This window comes from Natator depressus, chromosome 6 (genome assembly GCF_965152275.1).
Source record: "Natator depressus isolate rNatDep1 chromosome 6, rNatDep2.hap1, whole genome shotgun sequence".
NCBI lineage: Eukaryota > Metazoa > Chordata > Testudines > Cheloniidae > Natator > Natator depressus.
In genome coordinates this window covers 10,425,691-10,445,354 of record NC_134239.1, presented here as the reverse complement: position 1 = coordinate 10,445,354, position 19,664 = coordinate 10,425,691, and the positions used below count along the sequence as shown (strand labels likewise).

Sequence of the window (19,664 nt, the reverse complement as noted above, 5' to 3'; positions counted from 1 at the left end):
CCAGCCCCGCTGCGCTCCCGGCCCCCGGCTCAAGGGCCCTGCGCCTGCGCCGCCGGCTCCAGCAGCCCGGGGAGGCCCCAGCGCAGCGACCTTCCGGCCCAGAGCCCCGCACGCCTGGGTCCCGAGTCCGGCCGCTGGGGCGCTCGCTGCACCCGGTCCCCGGGCGGTGGGAGCCCGTTGCAGGGCAGCCCGGTCCCCGCCCCTGGGCTGTGCGCGGGGCCCCGCTGCGCCTTGGGGAGCTGGGGGCCCGGACTCCTGGGTTCTCCCCCGACTCTGGACGGGGAGCGGGGACTGGTAGGTACAAGAGGGCCCAGGCCCGGGTGTGCAGCGTGTGTGTCACAGAAAGAGACGGGTCGGGCTGTGTGACGGTGTGTGTGTGTTACAGCGGCTCGCACCCTCGGCTGCTGTGTAATGTGTGTGTGTGTGTGTGTGTGTGTGTTAGAGGAGGCCAGTGTATGTGTGAGCGTGACAGGAGCTCACACTTGCCTGTAGTGTGTATGTGTGTTTCAGGGGGGCTGGGCAGTGTGTGTGTTATGTGTGTGTGACAGGAGGTCCCACCCAGCTGTCTGTGTGTGTTTCAGGAGCTCACACCCATGTCCCTGCCCAGCGCCATGGGGAGGGCAGCTGCCCCATACAGATGTTGTGTTCTGACCTCGGTGCTGGCGCGGAAGGAGCTGGCGCCCAGGCTGGCTGCCCCTGCCCCCCGCTCATCGTGCCGGGCCCTGCACACCACAGGGGCCACCCCCGCCGGCCACAACAAATGGTCCAAGGTCAAGCACATCAAGGGCCCGCGGGACACCGAGCGCAGCCGGCTCTTCCAGAAGCTCGCCATGCTGCTGCGCTTCGCTGTGAAAGGTACCGAGGGGGAGAGACCGTTCCTGTGCGTGACACAGCCCCAGCCAGAGGGAGTGCTACGGAGCCCTGCCAGCTTCCCCGTGCCCCACAGGCCCTGCCACAGCCAGAGGGGGCGCTACAGAGACTTCCCGGCCTCCCAGCACTTGATGGGGCCCAGCCTTAGCCAGAGGCTGTGGCTACAGAGCCCTGCCAGCCTAGCCTTGACCACTAGCACTGACCCTGCTGCCCCTAAGCCCCACACCCTCTAATCTCTGTTAGCCCAAAGCCCGCACCCTCCCTGGTCTATGGGGTAGTGTCTCCCCTTCTCATCCTTTCTCCACTGGATCTTTCCTTTGTCCCACAGCACCTCCCCTAAGGTGGCTGGGTCTGTGCTCCACTCTAGCAGCTGTTTCGCATAAGAGGGGGGCAGTCCAGTCCCTGTGGTTCAGGCAGCCGGAGGTAACAGCTAACAGTGGCTGAAGAGAGGAAGGGCCTTGGGACAGGTGGTTTGGGGCAGGGAGGGTCACCAGGGACCTCAGGACTCCTGGGTCCCATCCCCAGCTCTGGAAGGGGGATAGTGGGTTAGAGCAGGGGGGTCTCAGAGTCAGGACACCTGGATTCTATCCCTGGCTTTTGGAGAGGAGTGGAGGCTGATGGGTTATAGCAGTGGGGGCGGGGAGTCAGGACTGCCCTGGAATGGGATCCCAGCCATGTTTCCCTTGTGATGCCCCCTTTCTCTCCTATTGCAGAGGGGGGACCCAACCCTGATCTCAACACCAACCTGGCCAACATCATCGAGCAGTGCCGGAGCAAGAGCATGCCCAAAGCATCCATTGAGGCGGCTATCAAGGGAGGGGTACGTAGCCGGGTCCTGCCAGCCCGGCTCATGGGCTGCAGCCTTTCTGTATTCTCTGGGCCAGGCCAGGCTATGCAAAGGGGCATTGCGAGCCTTGAATGAGAGAGTGAGGCTGGGCTTTTGGCTATGGTGCTGGGCTGGGCTACAGGACTTGTGGTTTCTATTCCTAGCTCTGCCACTTGCTCCCTCTGACCTTGGGCAAATCACTTGGGTCATAGGGAATTGCCAGACGGGATCAGAGCAGAGGTGTGTCCACTCCAGTATCCTGTTTCCAGCACCAGAGGCTGCAGAGGCAGGTGTAAGAATCCCACAGTAGCAGATCTGGGGATAAGTTAGGTCTCAGTTTGGTCTGTAATTGTTACAGTCAGCTCAAGCCCTGAAGCAGGAGGTTTAATATCCCTGCCAGAAGTTGTTTACGTTAATTATTCCAACTCTGGATGTTTTTGTCCACAGAAATATACAGTCCCTCTTTGAATCTTGCTAAGTTCTTGCCCCCGTGACATCATGTGGCAGCGAGTTCCACAGGATAATCACCCATTGTGTGAAAAAGTATTTTCTATGATCAGCTTTGAATTTCCCACCTTTTATTTTGCTGAACATCCTCTAGTCCTTGTGTTACGAATAGAGATGATTGGGAAACGGAATGTCCATCCCGCAGGAAATTCTGACACTTCTAAATTTGTTTTCATTCTGAATCAGATTAGAAAATTTAGATTTTAAAATGTTTAGTGGAAATAAAATTCAGACACACTGAATTATTTCCTTTCACTAATGCCATAACCTTGTAATTTAATAGAAAATATTAAACCTACATTGAAATTAATATAATATAATGTAAAATTGGAATGAACTGGAACAATACAGTCAAAATGAAGTGTTACTTTAGCAAAACACATTTTTTGTATTCTTGAACTGAGAAAATTGAAGTGATTCATTTTCACATCAAATTTCATTGAAATTTACAAGCGCCTGTGAAATGTTTAGATTCTAACAAAATTACCTTTTCCAATAGAAGACTGTTTTGCTACCGGTGTTTTGACCATCTGTGGTTATAGGGTGGGGAGTGCAGATGCTCTCAATCTCCTTTCTCTATCCTAGCCCTCAGTTAGCTCAAGAGCATCCCCGACTTCAAGCTGCCCCATCTTGGGATTGTGTAAAGGGACTTGGTTCTCAGGAAGTGCCAAGGTCCCAGTCTCTGGAAGTCGCACTCCTTCATGCCCTCTCAAATTGGTACCCCAACCCTGTTTGGGCCCAAAAATAAGTGGCCTGCCTCCATTTCCCCCTGAGTCTATTCAACCCTAGGGTTAGGGTTGAAACATATCTGTCATAGACCCAGGACAGCCCAACAGCGAACATGTAATAAATGTGGCTTTGGTTTGTCTGTGCCTCAGTTCCCCCATTTGCAAATAGGGTCTGAGCTAATAAACCCATTCGTATTTGCCGAATCAAAAGTCACCCAGTTGCAAAACACACACACATGCACAGGGGTGAAGACTGCAAAATGAACTAGAGCAAATGGGAAAAATCTCCCACCCCCCCGGTATTGCTACCAGTACCTTTTGATTGGTTAGTTTGGTCACACAGTACTGTTATGTTTTTCTGGGGGGCGGGGGGAGTGTGCATCTAATTTTCTTCTCTTGTAAATTCATTTTTGAAAATGTCTTGGTTCAAAAAATGTATCGGGTGGGAGCTTGTTTCAGAGGGCGGGAAAAAGAACAGCAAAAATAATTGTGAAAGATTTAGTGAAAACTCAAGTACTATTGCACAGGAATAGTCTGTGGTGCCCATTTTCTCCACCCTGCGTCCTGTCTATTTAGATTATACGTTCTTTGAGGCAGGGACTGTCAACTACTTGGTGTATCTGTGCAGCACTTGTTGCGATGGGGGACCTGATCTTGGTCGCCGTGTATCTGTGCACGCCCGGTCTGACGGGGACTTTTTCTCAGTCACCATGTGTCAGAGCAACACCCGGCACAATGGGGACCAAATCTCAGTTCTGAGATGTCTCTGCCGTGCCCAGTGGGCCAGGGCTACGCTCTTAGTCATGGTGTGTCTGGGCTGGGTCCAGCCTCGTTCACCATGAGTCTAAGTTCCCCGTAAGCTGTGCAGCCACGCAGCAGTCTATTTAGTGCCGCGCAGGCGCTGAGGGAAGCAGCCTGGGGACCTACAGGGGGAGGGGTGCCCCTCCCCCAGCCCCAACTCACCCTGTGGCCCTGACCCGGCCGCGGCCGGATCAGGCCCAGGTGCGGGCAGGGTGGCACAGACCCAGCTGAAGCCGGATCAGGTGCAGGGAGGGTGGCACAGACCCAGCTGCAGCCGGATCAGGCCCAGGCGTGGCCCGACCCGGCCCTGCTGGGGCCGGGGGGAGGAATGCCTATCCTCCAGCTCCAGAGCTCCCGCGGCAGGGATAGGCGCCTCTCCCCCCCGCCAAGCCCAGGTGTTGCTGTGGGGAGAGAGCACTGGGGGGGGGGGGGGAGTCATCTCTCCCCACAGTAGCCCTGGAGCACCCTCCTGTACCCCAAACCCCTCAGCTCCACCCCGGAGCCTGCACCCCCTGCCAGAACCCTCAGCCCCTGTACCCAACCCTCTGCCCCAGCCCTGAGCCCCTCATCCCCGGCCCCACCCCAGAACCTGCACCACCAGCCAGAGCCCTCACACCCCTGCATCCCAACCCTCTGCCCCAGCCCTCAGCCCCCTCCCACAAGAACCCCTCGGCCCCACTCCCACCACATGGATTTTGTTACGTGCACCAATATGAAGATGATGTGTCACACATCACCTCCATTTTGGTGCCCGTAACAAAATTCATTCCGCACGCTGGTGGGAAAAATTAGAGGGGCCACTGCCATGGGTACGTCTACACAGCAGTGAAATATGTGGCTGGGCTGGGTCAGCTGACTTGAGCTCATGGGGCTTGGGCTGCAAGGCTATAAAATTGCCACGTAGACATTTGGGCTTGGGCTGAAGTCTAGGCTCTGGCTGCTGTCAGTGATAGGAGACTGGGCTAGATGGGCCTAGATCGTCGGGCTCAATGAGTAGTGATCAACGGCTCGACGTCTAGTTGGCAGCCGGTATCAAGCAGAGTGCCCCAGGGGGTCTGTCCTGGGGCCGGTTTTGTTCAACATCTTCATTAATGATCTGGATGATGGGGTAGACTGCGCCCTCAGCAAGTTCACAGATGACACTAAGCCGGGGGGAGAGGTAGATACGCTGGAGGGTAGGGATAGGGTGCAGAGTGACCTAGACAAGTTGGAGGATTGGGCTAAAAGAAATCTGATGATGTTCAACAAGGACAAGTGCAGAGTCCTGCACTTAGGATGGAAGAATCCCATCCACTGCTATAGGCTGGGGACTGAGTGGCTAAGCAGCAGTTCTGCAGAAAAGGACCTGGGGATTACAGTGGACAGGAAGCTGGATATGAGTCAACAATGTGCCCTTGTTGCCAAGAAGGCTAACGTCATACTGGGCTGCATTAGTAGGAGCATTGCCAGCAGATCGAGGGAAGTGATTATTCCCCTCTATTTGGCACTGGTGAGGCCACATCTGGAGTATTGCGTCCGGTTTTGGGCCCCCCCACTACAGAAAGAATGTGGACAAATTGGAGAGAGTCCAGCGGAGGGAAACGAAAATGATTAGGGGGCTGGGGCACATGACTTACGAGGAGAGGCTGAGGGAACTGGGGTTATTTAGTCTGCAGAAGAGAAGAATGAGGGGGGATTTGATAGCAGCCTTCAGTTACCTGAAGGGGGGTTCCAAAGGGGATGGAGCTTGGCTGTTCTCAGTGGTGGCAGATGACAGAGCAAGGAGCAATGCTCTCAAGTTGCAATGGGGGAGGTCTAGGTTGGATATTAGGAAACACTATTTCACTAGGAGGGTGGTGAAGCACTGGAATGGGTTACCTGGGGAGGTGGTGGAATCTCCATCCTTAGAGGTTTTTGCCCATTCTTGACAAAGCCCTGGTTGGGATGATTTAGTTGGGGTTGGTCCTGCTTTGAGCAGGGGGTTGGACTAGATGACCTCCTGAGGTCTCTTCCAACCCTAATCTTCTAGGATTCTATGACCTTGGTGTTGATCCCATATGGCAAAGCCTACAATCTATTGCTCCAGAGGGCCCCCTCCTTTACCCCAGTTTCCAGGTCTGACCGGTGCTCCACTCCATACCATAAAAATTCAGAGTGTTTCTATGGCTCCAGTTAGCCGTTGGGTCCCTCATGCATGTGTGTCCAGAGAGGAAGCAGGAGCCACCAGTAACGTATATCTGGGACCTGCTGATGGATGGAGACTTGGCCTTTATTGTTTAACCCCAGGCCTTCCTGTTAGTATATAGGCCTGTTTGTTAGCCTGGGGCAGAATTTTGGGCTTGACTTTTGATGTTCTTATATCCTTACTAATATTTGTGAACAAAGACACTGTGTGTTACTTCTACCCAGCCAGATGGGCTTGTTAGTACAATGAGAAGAGAGAGAGTTAAAAGGGTTACTGGGTATGGTGAGGAGTATAATATACGAGCATATGCTGGAAGGTTGCTTGGCACTTCTCTCAAGCCAAGTTCAAGCAACCAGTTAGGAGGGGCAAGAGGGGATGGGGGGGAGACATAAGAACAACTAAAGGCCAAAGAAAGGCCTGGCGTTGGCCAGAACGCACCACTCCTTATCCCTCCCATGGGATACAAAAGAGGTGATACCATGACCCCAGACTCACAACCCTCTGAAAAGGAACATGACCATACATTGTAAGGGGTGAGACCAGGGGTGTGCACTGCCGGTATATTTGGGCCTGCTAAGGAGGTGAGAATAGGGAACGGGGACACAGGTAAAGGATCTGTGGCATCAGAGCCATGGATATGCTTGCTTGAAACTAACCCCAATAAACAATGCATTGCCTGCAATGTTCCCTCTAATTTTTTCCATCCATGTGCGGAATAAATTTTGTTATGTGCACCGAGGTATGTGCGGATGTGCGCCACCAGTGGAAACAAAAATATATATATAAAATATCTAGGGTTTTTAACAGTTACCAGGGCTAATTACTCCAGCCAGGACCGGTTAGGCATTTTAGAACTCACTACTCAAAGAATTAAATCTAAATGTAAGAGAGAAATAAAAATTATTAAATGCATAGACCAGTCAAAACACTAAAATAACACACTTTGAAAGAATAAAATTACAGAGAATATATGCGCATTGCAGGAAGTACCAAGAAGTAACAACAACAATAATACAAGTATGTGTTGGGAGGTGAGTGTGAATGAGACTCTGCATGTGTATGAGAGACACACACACACACAGAGTGTGTGTGTGTGTGTGTGTGTGTGTGTGTGTGTGAGAGAGAGAGAGACACACACACACACACGCTGTGTGTGTGTGACAGACTCTGGGTGTGTGCTGGCTGCTGGAGAAAGCCATGCACTGTCTCTTTAAGACACTCACTGAAAGCTCTCCTGCTCTGTCCTGAGCCCTGTTTCGCCTCCCCTGCTCTGCGGAGACGGGCTACAGGGGGAGGGGGGGAGAGAGAGAGTGTGTGTGTGTGTGTGTGTGTGTGTGAAAGAGAGAGAGAGAGACTGAAACTGTGAGCTAGCTGCTGGGGAAATCTCAGTAACCGTGCACTGTCTCTTTAAGAAAGGTGCCCAGCCACTCACCATTCAGACCTCAGACTGCAGCAGCTCTGAATCCTGAGCCAGGCTGTCCCCTCTGCTCTGTGGAGATGGGGTACTGGGGGAGGGGGACACCCTGACATCAGCACCCTCCTCCCTCTACCCCTAGTCTGCATAGGCAGCAGGAGGGTCTCGGGAGCAGCTGCAGGACAGAGCAATGGGAGGGGAGGGACACCTGAACACACGTTGCTGGCTGCGCGGAGAACACAGATTGCCTGCACTTTGGACTTCCAGTCTTCTGCTTTCTGTCTGCATGACAAGAACCGGGGGTGGGGTATGTGTGAAGGGAAAGCCCCCTAACACCTCCCAAGACATAAGCCCAGCTGCAGAGCTGAATCTGCCCGTTCTCGCTGCAGGACAAAGGGAAGAGCTCCTCGTACCTGCTCTACGAAGCCAGAGGCCCTGGGGGATCTGCGCTGCTCATTGAGGTGCTGACGGACAATGCAAAGCGAGCCTACCAGGATATCCGGCTCATCCTGAGCCGCAATGGGTCAGTCCTTCCCTGCCAAGCCCGACAATCCTGCATTTCATTGCACAAAGGCCCTTCCCGTGCTCCATGCAATGACCAAACCCGACGCTTCTGGGTCTTAAAACATGATTGTCTCGTGGTTGAGATAAACACAATGCATGAGTTCAAAGGCAGTAGTTAGCTAACACTCTCTACAGCCTGGCCACAAGTGGGAGACATGGAACATACAGTCTACATGGGGATCAGGGCTGGTCTGTACATGAGGTTGTAATAAGCAAGGCCTTGGGTTGAATTATCAAAAGCACCTAAGTGATTTAGGAGCCATAGTCCCATTTTCAAAAGTGACTTTTGGCCTTTAGGAACCCAAGTCTTAGCAAGTCAGTGGGATTCAGGTTCCTAAGTCATGTAGGTTGTTTGGAAAGTGTTACCACTGGTTAACTGGAACAGGTGCACCGGATTAATTTAAATGGGTTTAATTAAACTGGTGCACATCTGTGGCATTAATTTAGATGGAATAAATGGGCCAAAGGTGTTAACCTAACAATGTCACTGTCCAACACAAAAAAGTGTTAAACAAGGTTCGGGGTTTGATATACAGAGACCTCATGCTGCTTAGCCACACAGCAAATACCCCACTAAAAATCCTTTTGTTAAAGATTCAGAAAAGAAGGCAAAACAGTTAAAGCCTTTGAGATGTAAAGTAGTGAGTAAGGCTTTCATTTTAACAGCTTCCCTTCTAGTTGGAGAGAGTCTTTAGATGTCAAACAAGGGTTTCTCCAGTCTCTTAGATGGTCACAAAGATGGTGATTACTGGTCTTTGTGCTAAAAGATAAGTTAGTTGAGATGAGCTGAAGCTGTTGCTGCTGCTGCTAAAGTCTGATCGCATTTTATCTCATGTTTGGGGCTTTGTCTGTACTGCAAAGAGACACATCAGCTGGCTTGGGCTAAGAGGCTGTTTAGCTGTGGTGTAGACATTCAGGCTCAGGCTGGAGCCCGAGCTCTGGGACCCCATGAGGGGGAAGGTCCCAGAGCTCGGGCTCGGATGTCTACACTGCAATTAAACAGCCCCTTAGCGCGAGCCCGAGTCAACTGGCACGGGCCAGACGCAGGTGTCCAATTGCAGTGTAGACATAACCTGGGATTCAGGTCGAGCTGGTAGGCGTGGTGATGTCGTCTGAATCCCTATCTTTGGCCTGGTTTGGTCAGGACATCCCTGAGGATTAGGATGAAAGGGGTCTGGGTCCAATAGTCTCCATCTGTTCTTCCCATATTTTCCCCTAAATTGCTTTAAGGACCCCAGAATGTACTGATGCATGGAATAGCCCAGCCCCTTGTTATCCTGTTCAACAATTAGGCCTAATTTCCGATTCACCAATTTTGGTTCATTAATTTTTAGTTCCACATCTTTGGTGTTTAGCAAGGATGATTTCAATATAGCCCTTGAGTTATACTAGTCTGACTTTTTTGTTTTAAACTACTTCATTCTTTCAGTCTCTTTCATACCTTTTCCCATCATCATTTGTTATTAGGGCAAATATAGTGCCAATCTATAAAAAGGGAAATAAGGAAAACCCAGGGAATTGCAGACCAGTCACCTTAACTTCAGTACCTGGAGAGATAATAGAGAAACGAATTAAGCAATCAATTTGCAAACACCTAGAAGATAAGAAGGTGATAAATAACAGTCAGCATGGATTTGTCAAGAACAGATCATGTCAAACCAACTTAATAGCTTTCTCTGACAGGGTAACAAGCCATGTGGATAGTGGGGGAGCGGTAGATGTGGTATATCTTGACTTTAGTAAGGATTTTGATACTGTCTTGGATGACCTTTTCATAAACAAACTAGGGAAATACCACCTAGATGGAGCTAGGTGAGTGCATAACCGGTTGGAAAACCGTTCCCAGAGTAGTTATCACTGGTTCATAGTCAATCTGGAAGGGCATATCAAGGGAGGGTTCTACAGGGATAACTTCTGAGTTTGGTTCTGTTCCATATCTTCATCAATGATTTAAATAATGGCATAGAAGAGTACACTTATAAAGTTTGCAGATGATACCAAGCTGAGAGGGGTTGCGAGTGCTTTGGAGGGTAGGATTAATATTCAAAATGATCTGGATCTACTGGATAAATGGTCTGAAGTAAATAGGATGAAATTCAATAAGGACAAATGCAAAGTACTCCATTTAGGAAGGAACAATCAGTTGCACACATACAAAATGGGAAATGACTGCCTAGGAAAGAGTACTGCAGGAAGGGATCTGGGGGGTCAGAGTGGACCACAAGCTAAATATGAGTCAACAGTGTAACACTGCTGGGGGGAGAGGTAGATACGCTGGAGGGTAGGGATAGGGTTCAGAGTGACCTAGACAAATTGGAGGATTGGGCCAAAAGAAATCTGATGATGTTCAACAAGGACAAGTGCAGAGTCCTTAGGATGGAAGAATCCCATCCACTGCTACAGGCTGGGGACTGACGGCAAGCAGCAGTTCTGCGGAAAAGGACCTGGGGATTACAGTGGACAGGAAGCTGGATATGAGTCAACAATGTGCCCTTGTTGCCAAGAAGGCTAACGGCATATTGGGCTGCATTAGTAGGAGCATTGCCAGCAGATCGAGGGAAGTGATTATTCCCCGCTATTTGGCACTGGTGAGGCCACGTCTGGAGTATTGCGTCCGGTTTTGGGCCCCCCCACTACAGAAAGGATGTGGACAAATTGGAGAGAGTCCAGCGGAGGGAAACGAAAATGATTAGGGGGCTGGGGCACATGACTTACGAGGAGAGGCTGAGGGAACTGGGGTTATTTAGTCTGCAGAAGAGAAGAATGAGGGCGGATTTGATAGCAGCCTTCAACTACCTGAAAGAGGGTTCCAGAGAGAATGGAGCTTGGCTGTTCTCAGTGATGGCAGATAACAGAACAAGGAGCAATGGTCTCAAGTTGCAGTGGGGGAGGTCTAGGTTGGATATTAGGAAACACTATTTCACTAGGAGCATGGTGCAGCACTGGAATGGGTTACCTGGGGAGGTGGTGGAATCTCCTTCCTTAGAGGTTTTTTAGTCCCGGCTTGAAAAAGCCCTGGCTGGGATGATTTAGTTGGTGTTGGCCCTGATTTGAGGAGGGGATTGGACTATATGACCTCCTGAGGTCTCTTCCAACCCTAATCTTCTTTGATTCTGTGACTGCTGCAAAAAAAGGGAACATTGTTCTGGGATGTATTAGCAGGAGTGTTGTAAGCAAGACACGAGAAGTAATTCTTCCACTCTACTCCGGTGCTGATTAGGCCTCAACTGGAGTATTGTGTCCAGTTCTGGGCGCCACATTTCAGGAAAGATGTGGACAAATTGGAGAAAGTCCAGAGAAGAGCGACAAAAATGATTAAAGATCTAGAAAACGTGGGAATGAGGGAAGATTGAAAAAACTGGGTTTGTTTAGTCTGCAGAAGAGAAAACAGAGAGAGGACATAACAGTTTTCAAGTATATAACAGGTTGTCACAAGGAGAAGGGAGAAAAATTGTTCTCTGAGGACAGGACTATCACCGTGCCTCAGTGGGTCATAACTGAGAATACCAAATTCAGGACAAACTGCTGAGAAATAGGGCAGAATCACTCCAAAACTTGTGGTTATTCTTTCATAAGATAAACTGAACCAGAAACAAAATTAAACTTCTGTCTCACCACACTGGCTAACGAGAAGTCAGAACTGCAGCCTCCTTAGGCATTCCAGTCCTTTTTTCAACACCCAGACGCTCGACTTAATGAGGAGTTGTTATTTAAAACCAATTTTATCAACCAAAGGGTTATTCTGAGCCCAAAGAAGGAGCCACATACCCAGGTCAATATATAACTCAGATTTTACCCAATAATCACACTCTTGCCAATCCTTTAGTATCTAATATCTAGAGGTTTATTTATAAGAGAAAAGAAAAAGGTGAGAGTTAAAATTGGTTAAAGGAATCAAATACATACACATGTTGCAAAGTTCTTGTGTCAGGCTTGAAATAAACCGTTGGCCTGTTAAGTCTCTGGTTGCTTCCAAATGATTGGAAGGTCCTCAGTCCTTTGGATGCTCCCGTTAGTATAAGTCCATAGTCCAGAGATCACAGCAGGAAAGAGGCAAAATTGAGATGTTTCCAGGGCCTTTTATAGCTTCTGCCCTGTGGAGGGAAACCCATTGTTCCAAGCAAAGCCCTCAGCACAATCTGTTTAAAAGTACAGGCCAAGATGGAGTTCAGCACCACATGATCTAGTCCAGGGGTTCTCAAACTGGGGGTCGGGACCCCTCAGGAGGTTGCGAGGTTATTACATGGGGGTCACAAGCTTCAGCCTCCATCCCAAACCCTGCTTTGCCTCCAGCATTTATAATGGTGTTAAATATATATGAAAAGTGTTTTTAATTTATGAGAGGAGTCACACTCAGAGGCTTGCTGTGTGAAAGGGGTCACCAGAACAAAAGTTTGAGAACCACTGATCTAGTCATATGCTCTTGCATGCTTCAATGAGTCATAGCAGGGGCCATTAGCAATATTCTGGCTGGAAAGTCCATCAGGTCGGGATAAGCTTCTGCCATGGCCCATTGTATTTGTTGATGGGTCATCAACTTGAATACTCCATTCACAATGTTCTGGCTAGACTGGATGTAAATACCCTGTGGGTGTTACCACAGGAGCAAACACATTTGAAATACAGGTACATAGTCAATATTCATAACTTCAGATACTAAAACGATACATGCATACAAATAAGATAATCATAGTCAGCAAACCATAACCTTTCCATTGACCCCTTACATGACATACTTGTATAAGATTTATTGCAATTGTATAACCGTGGTAGCAACAATAATATACCTGATCATATTTTAATCAGATAACATCACAAGGATAAGAAACAACGGGCTTAAATTGCAGCAAGGGCAGTTTAGATTGGACATTAGGAAAAACTTCGTAACTGTCAGGGTGGTTAACCACTGGAATAAATTACCTGGGAATGTTGTGGAATCTGCATCATTGGAGATTTTTAAGAGCAGGTTAGACAAACACCTGTCAGGTATGGTCTAGATCAGCGTTTCTCAAACGGGGGTCCCCGAGGGTACCCCAGGGTGTCCGCAGGCCCCGCTGATCAACTTCTGCCCGTCCCTCCCAAAACTCCTCCCCCTTCCTCCCAGCACCTCCTGCACGCTAAAGATCCGGGGGTGCAGTGGGGCTAAGGCAGGCTTCCTACATGCCCTGGCTCTACATCACTCCTGGATGCGGCTGGCAAGTCCCTGTGGCCCCTGGGGGGGCCAAGGGGTCTCCGCACACTGCCCCTGCCCTGAGCGCCAACTCCGCAGCTCCCATTGGCTGGGAACTGCGGCCAATGGGAGCTGCGGGGGCGGTGCCTGCGGGCAGGGGCAGCTCGCGGAGATCCCCTGGCCCCCCAACCTAGGAGCCGCTGCCGGAGGGATGTGCCGGTCGCTTTCGGGAGCCGCCCGAGGTAAGTGCCGCCCGGACAGAGCCTGTACCCGCAGCCCAGAGCCCACACCCCACATCCAAAATCCCTCCCAGAGCCCGCACCCCGAACTCCCTTGTGCACCCCAACACCCTACTCCAGCCTGGTGAAAGTAAGTGAGGGTGGGAGAGAGCGAGCGACGGAAGGAGGGGGTGGAGTGAGCGAGGGGCAGGGCAGGGCATGGCCTCAGAGAAGTGGGCAGAGTGTGGGGACTTGGGGATTCCTGAAAATGTTTAAATCAAAATGGGGGTTCTTGGGTTGCTAAAATTTGAGAACCGCTGGTCTAGGTAATACTTAGTCTTGCATTGAATGCAGGGCACTGGACTAGCTGACCTCTCAAGGTCCCTTCCAGTTCTATGATTATATAGAGTACTGTGACATCTTATGAATTTTTACATTTTTTTTACAGTTGATCTCACAATTAGGGTAAATTTGCCAGCCCACTTATCACAACACATCTCTGGGTGGACTCTCTTATATCCATGCAAGAAAGGCTTAATTGGAGGTAGCTTAAACCTCTTCCCAAACCATTTACATTGTTATGGATTCAGAGAAGAGCTGCAAGAGCAATCTGGGGGCTGGAAAACCTGCCTCATAGCCAAGGACTGAAGGAGCTCGATCAATGTAGTTTATCTCAGAGAAGGTTAAGACGTCATGTGATCCTGGTCTATAAGCACCGACATGGGGAGGGGATTTCTGAGACCAGAGGGTTCTTCAACCTTCAGACAAAAGCAGAGCGAGATCCACTGGCTGGGAGCTGAAGGGAGACAAATTCAGGCTGGAACAAGGAGCCCATGGTTACCAGGGAGGGGAATGAACCACTGGAACAGCTCCCCAAGGGACGAGGTGGATTCTCCATCACTGGGAATCTGTCAGTGGAGATGAGATGTCTTTTCTCAAAGCCCTGCTCTAGCTCAGCCAGGAGTTACAGGGCTGGAGGCAGGAATCGCTGAAGGAGATTCTCTGGCCTGGGTTAGACAGGATGGGCACAATGGGCCTTTGACATCTCTGAGATAAATTCAGTACACTGGGAGCCTTCAAGCTCTCTCTGTGAGGCAGGTGATTCATTCTTGTGGCTCTTCTCTGAGCCCTCCCTCGCTCGTCTCTATCCTGTGCGAAGCACGAACCCCCTGGACCAACATCCAGGAATGGTCTCTCATGCTGTATAGAAGTGACTCCCTGTCCCTTGATGTCCCCCTTTTCCCATGCAGGGCGCAGATGTCCGAGGGGGCCCGGCACAGCTTTGACAAGAAGGGGGTGATCACAGTCAGTGGGCAGGACTGTCAGCAGAGGCCAGTGGCCCTGGAGCAGGCCCTGGAGCTGGCGATCGAGGCCGGGGCCCAGGACGTGTGGGAAGAAGATGAGGAGGAGGAGCGAGCAGTTCTGAAGGTGGGTGTGTGTTAGCCAGGGAGCCCCCGTCATAGTGGCAAGTCCATTGTGGCCCTTGCCACAGGGCCCTCCCACTGCTGCAGGGCAGACTGCTGGGAGAACGTGGGACTCCAGAGTGGGAGATACCATCAGCCAATGGGGGGCAGCGGCTGTTGTAATTGCTTAGGCACCAATCGGGGCCCACCTGGTGCTAATCTGCCTCGGGGGACAGGTGTGGAGATATGTGGGGATCTGGCTGGTTCTGATCCAGCCCACGTGACAGGGGAGATACGTGAGGGTCTGGCTGCTGCTGATATGGCCGGGGGAGGGGAGGAATCGTGGGGATCTGGCATTGCTCCGGCCCAGGGGAGGGGAGAGATGTGGGGGTCTGGCTGGCGTGGCTCTGGCTCAGGGGGATTATACACAGGATCCGTGGGAGGCATTGGGAGGGTATGCTTTGCATTTACCCTCGAGAATGCTATGGGAGCATAAGGAGGTTGTAAACCCGCCCCCCCAGGGTCTTCCCTGGCTGGCATGGGCATCGCATGCTGCCCTCTGTCCCATTCCCTGCTTCCCCAGGGGGCCTGTGTATGAGTGAGAGCTGCCCCAAGGCTGCTCTAGCATACACCTAGGGGCTCGTCCTGTATGCCCTGTCCCACCGGAGTGACTGCATGGGCCCCCCTTTGCTGCCGTTATTCCTGGGGTGGGCGGGTTAAATCCCCTGGAGCCACAGTGCAGGGACAGGGTGAATGGGGGTCAGACAGCGAGTTAGATGGTGGCCAGCATCAGGCATTGAACTGGCAACAGCCTGGTCTGAAGAGGCAGGCTCTACAAATCAAGCCCTGTGGGGGTGGCATGGTCTGTTCAGCGGGCACCTATGCTGCGGCCTGGGGGGCCAGCGGGCAGGTTTGCAGCCCCTCACAGCCCCTGTCCTGTCCTCTCCCCTCAGTTTGTGTGTGAGGTGCCATCACTGCACCAGGTGCGGGAGAAGCTGGACTCACGGGGGCTACAGTCACTCTCCACTGCCCTGGAGTTCATCCCCAATGCCAGGGTGCGGCTGTCAGATGAGGAGATGGAGCGGGCATCCCAGCTGCTGGCCACGCTGGGCGACTGCCAGGAGGTGATCCGGGTCTACGACAACATCGAGTAGGGGCCAGCGCAGGGGGGTAGCAGATGGAAATCTGCCCAGATAGATGGTGACCAGGCATGTCATTCCCAGCTTGGCCTAGTCCTGGCCTAAGATCAGCCCAGATGGAGGGCAACGGTTGACAGCCTGAGATCCTTTCGTATGGAGGGCAACCTGTGTGTGGTTCACAGCTTGGCCTAGTCCATTGGATCAGGAGCCCCTGGGGCAACCAGTTCAGGACTCTGCCTCATCCTGCCCTGGGATTGGACCCCTGAACTCCATGTGGTTTAGGGCTCAGCCCAAGATCGGGCTTAATTTGAGATTTCTTCCCAGGTTGAACCATCCCCATGGCTGTTGGGCCATTAGTAACAGGTGCAGCTCTCTAGGTGCCAGCACTGGGTGCAGTCTGGCAGCCCTCTCAGGAACAGAAGCCCTTGCTCCTGAGGATGGGGCATGTTCTCTGAGGCACCTTATGGCTCTTAACTCCGTCCCCTGGGATTTGTGACCTGAATGCCTCGGCTCCCCTCTTGAATCTGATCCAGCAGGCCTTCTGCAGTAAGCATGATGCGCTGGCACGTCCCCTTCCCCTTGCCTCTCTCCCACCGTGGTGGGTGAAGGGAGCTTCCTCTGCACCCATGCAGCACCGAATGCTCCATGGATAAAGAGTAACAGTGTGCCATGGCGATGACAACCTACGGACTTAACACCTCCCTGTTGTGTGACCCCCTGTTCGCACCCCCAGCAGGAGAACAATAGGGAGTGCACCCCACCCTCCAAATGTACTGTCCAGGGCGGGCTGCCTTTCCCTTACACTGCTTAATAAATGGTTTGCTTGTCAGTGCTGGGGAGACTCTGTCCATAACTTGGTTCTCACTAAAGTGTTGGTATGTCCATCCAAATGCAAATGCACCAGGAAGGGCAGAGGGTGCAGCAGTAGGAGAAGGGGGCCTTTTGGGGGTCACAGAGTGTGGGTGTTGAATGAGCAGTTAACTGGCAGGTAAACGGGATGGTGACAAACTGTTAATGGTTCAAAAGAGCCACAAGAATGATTTGAGGTCTGGAAAATCTGCTGTATAGTGAGAGAGTGGAGGAGCATGATCTATTTAGTGAAGAGAAGGTTAAGAGGTGACATGGTCTGTAAGCACCTAAATGAGGAGGGAATTGCTGAGAGCAGAAGGCTGTTTAATTCCCAGACAAAGGCAGAGCAAAATCCACAGGATGGGAGCTGAAGGGAGAAAAATTCAGGCTGGGAATAAGGGGCCAGTGTTTCTCAGGGAGGGGACTTCACCATTGGAACAGCTTCCCTATGAGGGGGTGGATTTTCCATCACTGGGAGTCTGTCAGTGGAGATGGGGTGTCTCTTTTCCCAAAGCCCCACTCTAGCTCAGCCAGGAGTTATTGGGTCAGAGGTGATACCACAGAGATTCCCCAGACTTCATTTTGTGTCCCTAGCTTCCATTTTGAATAGGCAAAAGTCACTCCACCATTAGAAGCTGCAGTTCACATGGTACTTCACTGCTGAAAGTAGGCCAAAAGGTCGAAAGTTCTGCGGGGGGAGGGAAGTGTGGAATAGAATTTGGTAGAAAGCCGAAAAGGTGCAGAATAACTCAGTGATAAACAACTAGCGATAAACATGCACCCTAAAGATCTGATAACTGACAGGACAGTATAAAAGGCAGATGGTTAAGTATTCAAACAGTTAGGAGTGGAGTGAATGAAAAGATCGAGCAGAGAGCTGACCTGAAAGGGTGGAGCCAAATGGAGTGAAGCAACCTGAAAAACCAGCAGCAGAGTCAACACAGCAAAATCAGCAGATAAGGTGAGTCTGTTAGTTACAATTCTAGTATAGCACAGTACAGTGTAGTATTAATATGTGTGTGCGTGAGGATGTATGAGTGTTAATTTTGCTTTATGTATGTAAAACTCAAAGTACATTTTAAGATTGCTGTGAGTGATCTGTTGCAGACTGGCCATCTGTAATGGAGCGCAACCACTTAGAATCATTTAAACTGTATACTATTGCAGTTTAAATGCTCTTTAACTTGTGTTAATAAGGGATTTGTGCCTTTAGATTATTAGTATATAAGGGATTATTATTTTCACCAATAAAAAGGAGCCTAGTTTTGGAAAGAATACTGCTTGTGTCAATCATTTTATCAGAAGGTTATATCTGTGTTGGCCAAGTTTTTCCCTAACTACTTTGGAGACCCAGACCGCGGGAAAGATAGATTAAGAGGGCGATAGGCAGGTTATTTAAGGGTGCCCCAACACCAGTTTCTCGGAATAACAAACTGGTGAGCCATCCAGGAGTTGTTAAGGAAAGAAGGACGATTGAAAGAGTCAGTTTAACACAAGGCAGTTAGTGGTATAGATAAATTTGTGGGACAATTGAGAGTGGCACATGACCTTGTGGACAAGGACTGTCTCAATAAAGACTTGGGGCTACTATAGTCCCATGTGCATGGCCTTGTGGATGGGGATGGTCTTGTAAGGACCAGGCACCTTGTGAATAAGGATCTTCCTATTAGGACCAGGCATGCATGACTGAGGAGTCCTGTGAAACTTTTATCTGTTGTTGTTACAGCATAGGTCTGGGAGGTGCAGAACTATGAGAGACAATCCCATAAGCAAGCGAGAGGGTAGGAACTAGGGTCATAAACTATGTTTCTGCTATAGTCCACTCAGGAAACTTAAGACTCTGGTATTATTACCTGGCTACGTGTGTAAAAATATCAGAATGACAGCAAAGAAAGTAGAATTAAGTACTATTAAAGATATGGTATTAGGAAAAGAGCTAAAGAATTTTGTTTTAAAATATGGAGACAGTCCTTGGAAGTGTGGTGCTTTTATCGGACCTGATGCATATCAACTATGGAAGCAATGGGATCAGTGAGTTAAGCCTGAGAGAAAAAGAATCTTTTCAAGAGCTCCAGACAGGTTTGCAAATGGTAGCTGCAGTATTAAATAAAGAAGTAAGTAGTCTGAGGATAAGGATGCAGGAATTAGAGGAGAAAAGAAGTATGAGAGAAAAGAAGTATGGTTTAAAATTACAGAAGCTAGAGGAAGACAAGGTAGCAAGGGACAAGGAATTGGCTAGTCTAAGAGTGGAGGCTGATGTGCTGAGAGCTACTATGTTAACACAAAAAGGAAAGGAGGACTTGTGGCACCTTAGAGACTAACCAATTTATCTGAGCATAAGCTTTCGTGAGCTACAGCTCACTTCATCGGATGCTGTAGCTCACGAAAGCTTATGCTCAAATAAATTGGTTAGTCTCTAAGGTGCCACAAGTCCTCCTTTTCTTTTTGCGAATACAGACTAACACGGCTGTTACTCTGAAACCTGTCATTATGTTAACACAGACCATAGGTGCCGACTCCGTGTGTGCGCCGGGGCTGGATCACCCATAGGGGAAAATTAGTGGGTGTTCTGCACCCCTTGGCAGCCAGCAAGGTAGACAGAATGGGAGGAAGCGAGATAAAGAGGACAATAAAGGTAGAAATTTTAGTAGGAGACAGTGGAGAACCCCTGACTCATTGAAGAGTTTAGTTTGGAAACTGTTGTTGAAGTATGAGAACAGGGACCAAACTGACAGGCCACCCACGGCAGAACTGCTTCAAAGGCTGGCATACCACGAAAAAGCTGCACCTACAGCTCCCCTGCCTTCCAAGAAAATAGCATAGGGAGGCTGGACACCCCTGTTTTCGCAGTATCAGCACAAGATCCTGCTGGCTTGGTGGCACATTTAGATCAGGATACCTGATCAATTTTTTAAAAGTAGGTCTTTTTACAGATTCTGAGTGGGTACTAAGAGCTGTAGTAGACTGGATGTCCCAGTGGCAGAAAAGAGAAATGAGATCAGCAGGTAACA

General features: G+C 50.2%; 1 protein-coding gene across 1 annotated transcript; it reads left to right on the top strand.

Annotated features, from left to right (window-relative positions):
• The first annotated feature begins 99 nt into the window (after positions 1 to 99).
• On the top strand, positions 100 to 18,964 carry TACO1 (translational activator of cytochrome c oxidase I). The gene is made up of 6 exons (XM_074954421.1): positions 100 to 294; positions 582 to 855; positions 1,584 to 1,690; positions 7,700 to 7,833; positions 14,513 to 14,690; positions 15,619 to 18,964. The coding sequence occupies exons 2-6, from the start codon at positions 594 to 596 to the stop codon at positions 15,817 to 15,819; spliced, it is 882 nt and encodes a 293-aa protein (XP_074810522.1). The 5' UTR covers positions 100 to 294; positions 582 to 593; the 3' UTR covers positions 15,820 to 18,964.
• Positions 18,965 to 19,664: the final 700 nt, after the last annotated feature.

Excerpts from the sequence above, each read along its gene's own strand:
- TACO1 (XM_074954421.1), top strand. The coding sequence starts at position 594 with ATGTCCCTGCCCAGCGCCATGGGGAGGGCAGCTGCCCCATACAGATGT. Across the intron at positions 856-1,583 it reads GCTGCGCTTCGCTGTGAAAG|AGGGGGGACCCAACCCTGAT; the intron begins GTACCGAGGGGG and ends CTCCTATTGCAG. Across the intron at positions 1,691-7,699 it reads AGGCGGCTATCAAGGGAGGG|GACAAAGGGAAGAGCTCCTC; the intron begins GTACGTAGCCGG and ends TTCTCGCTGCAG.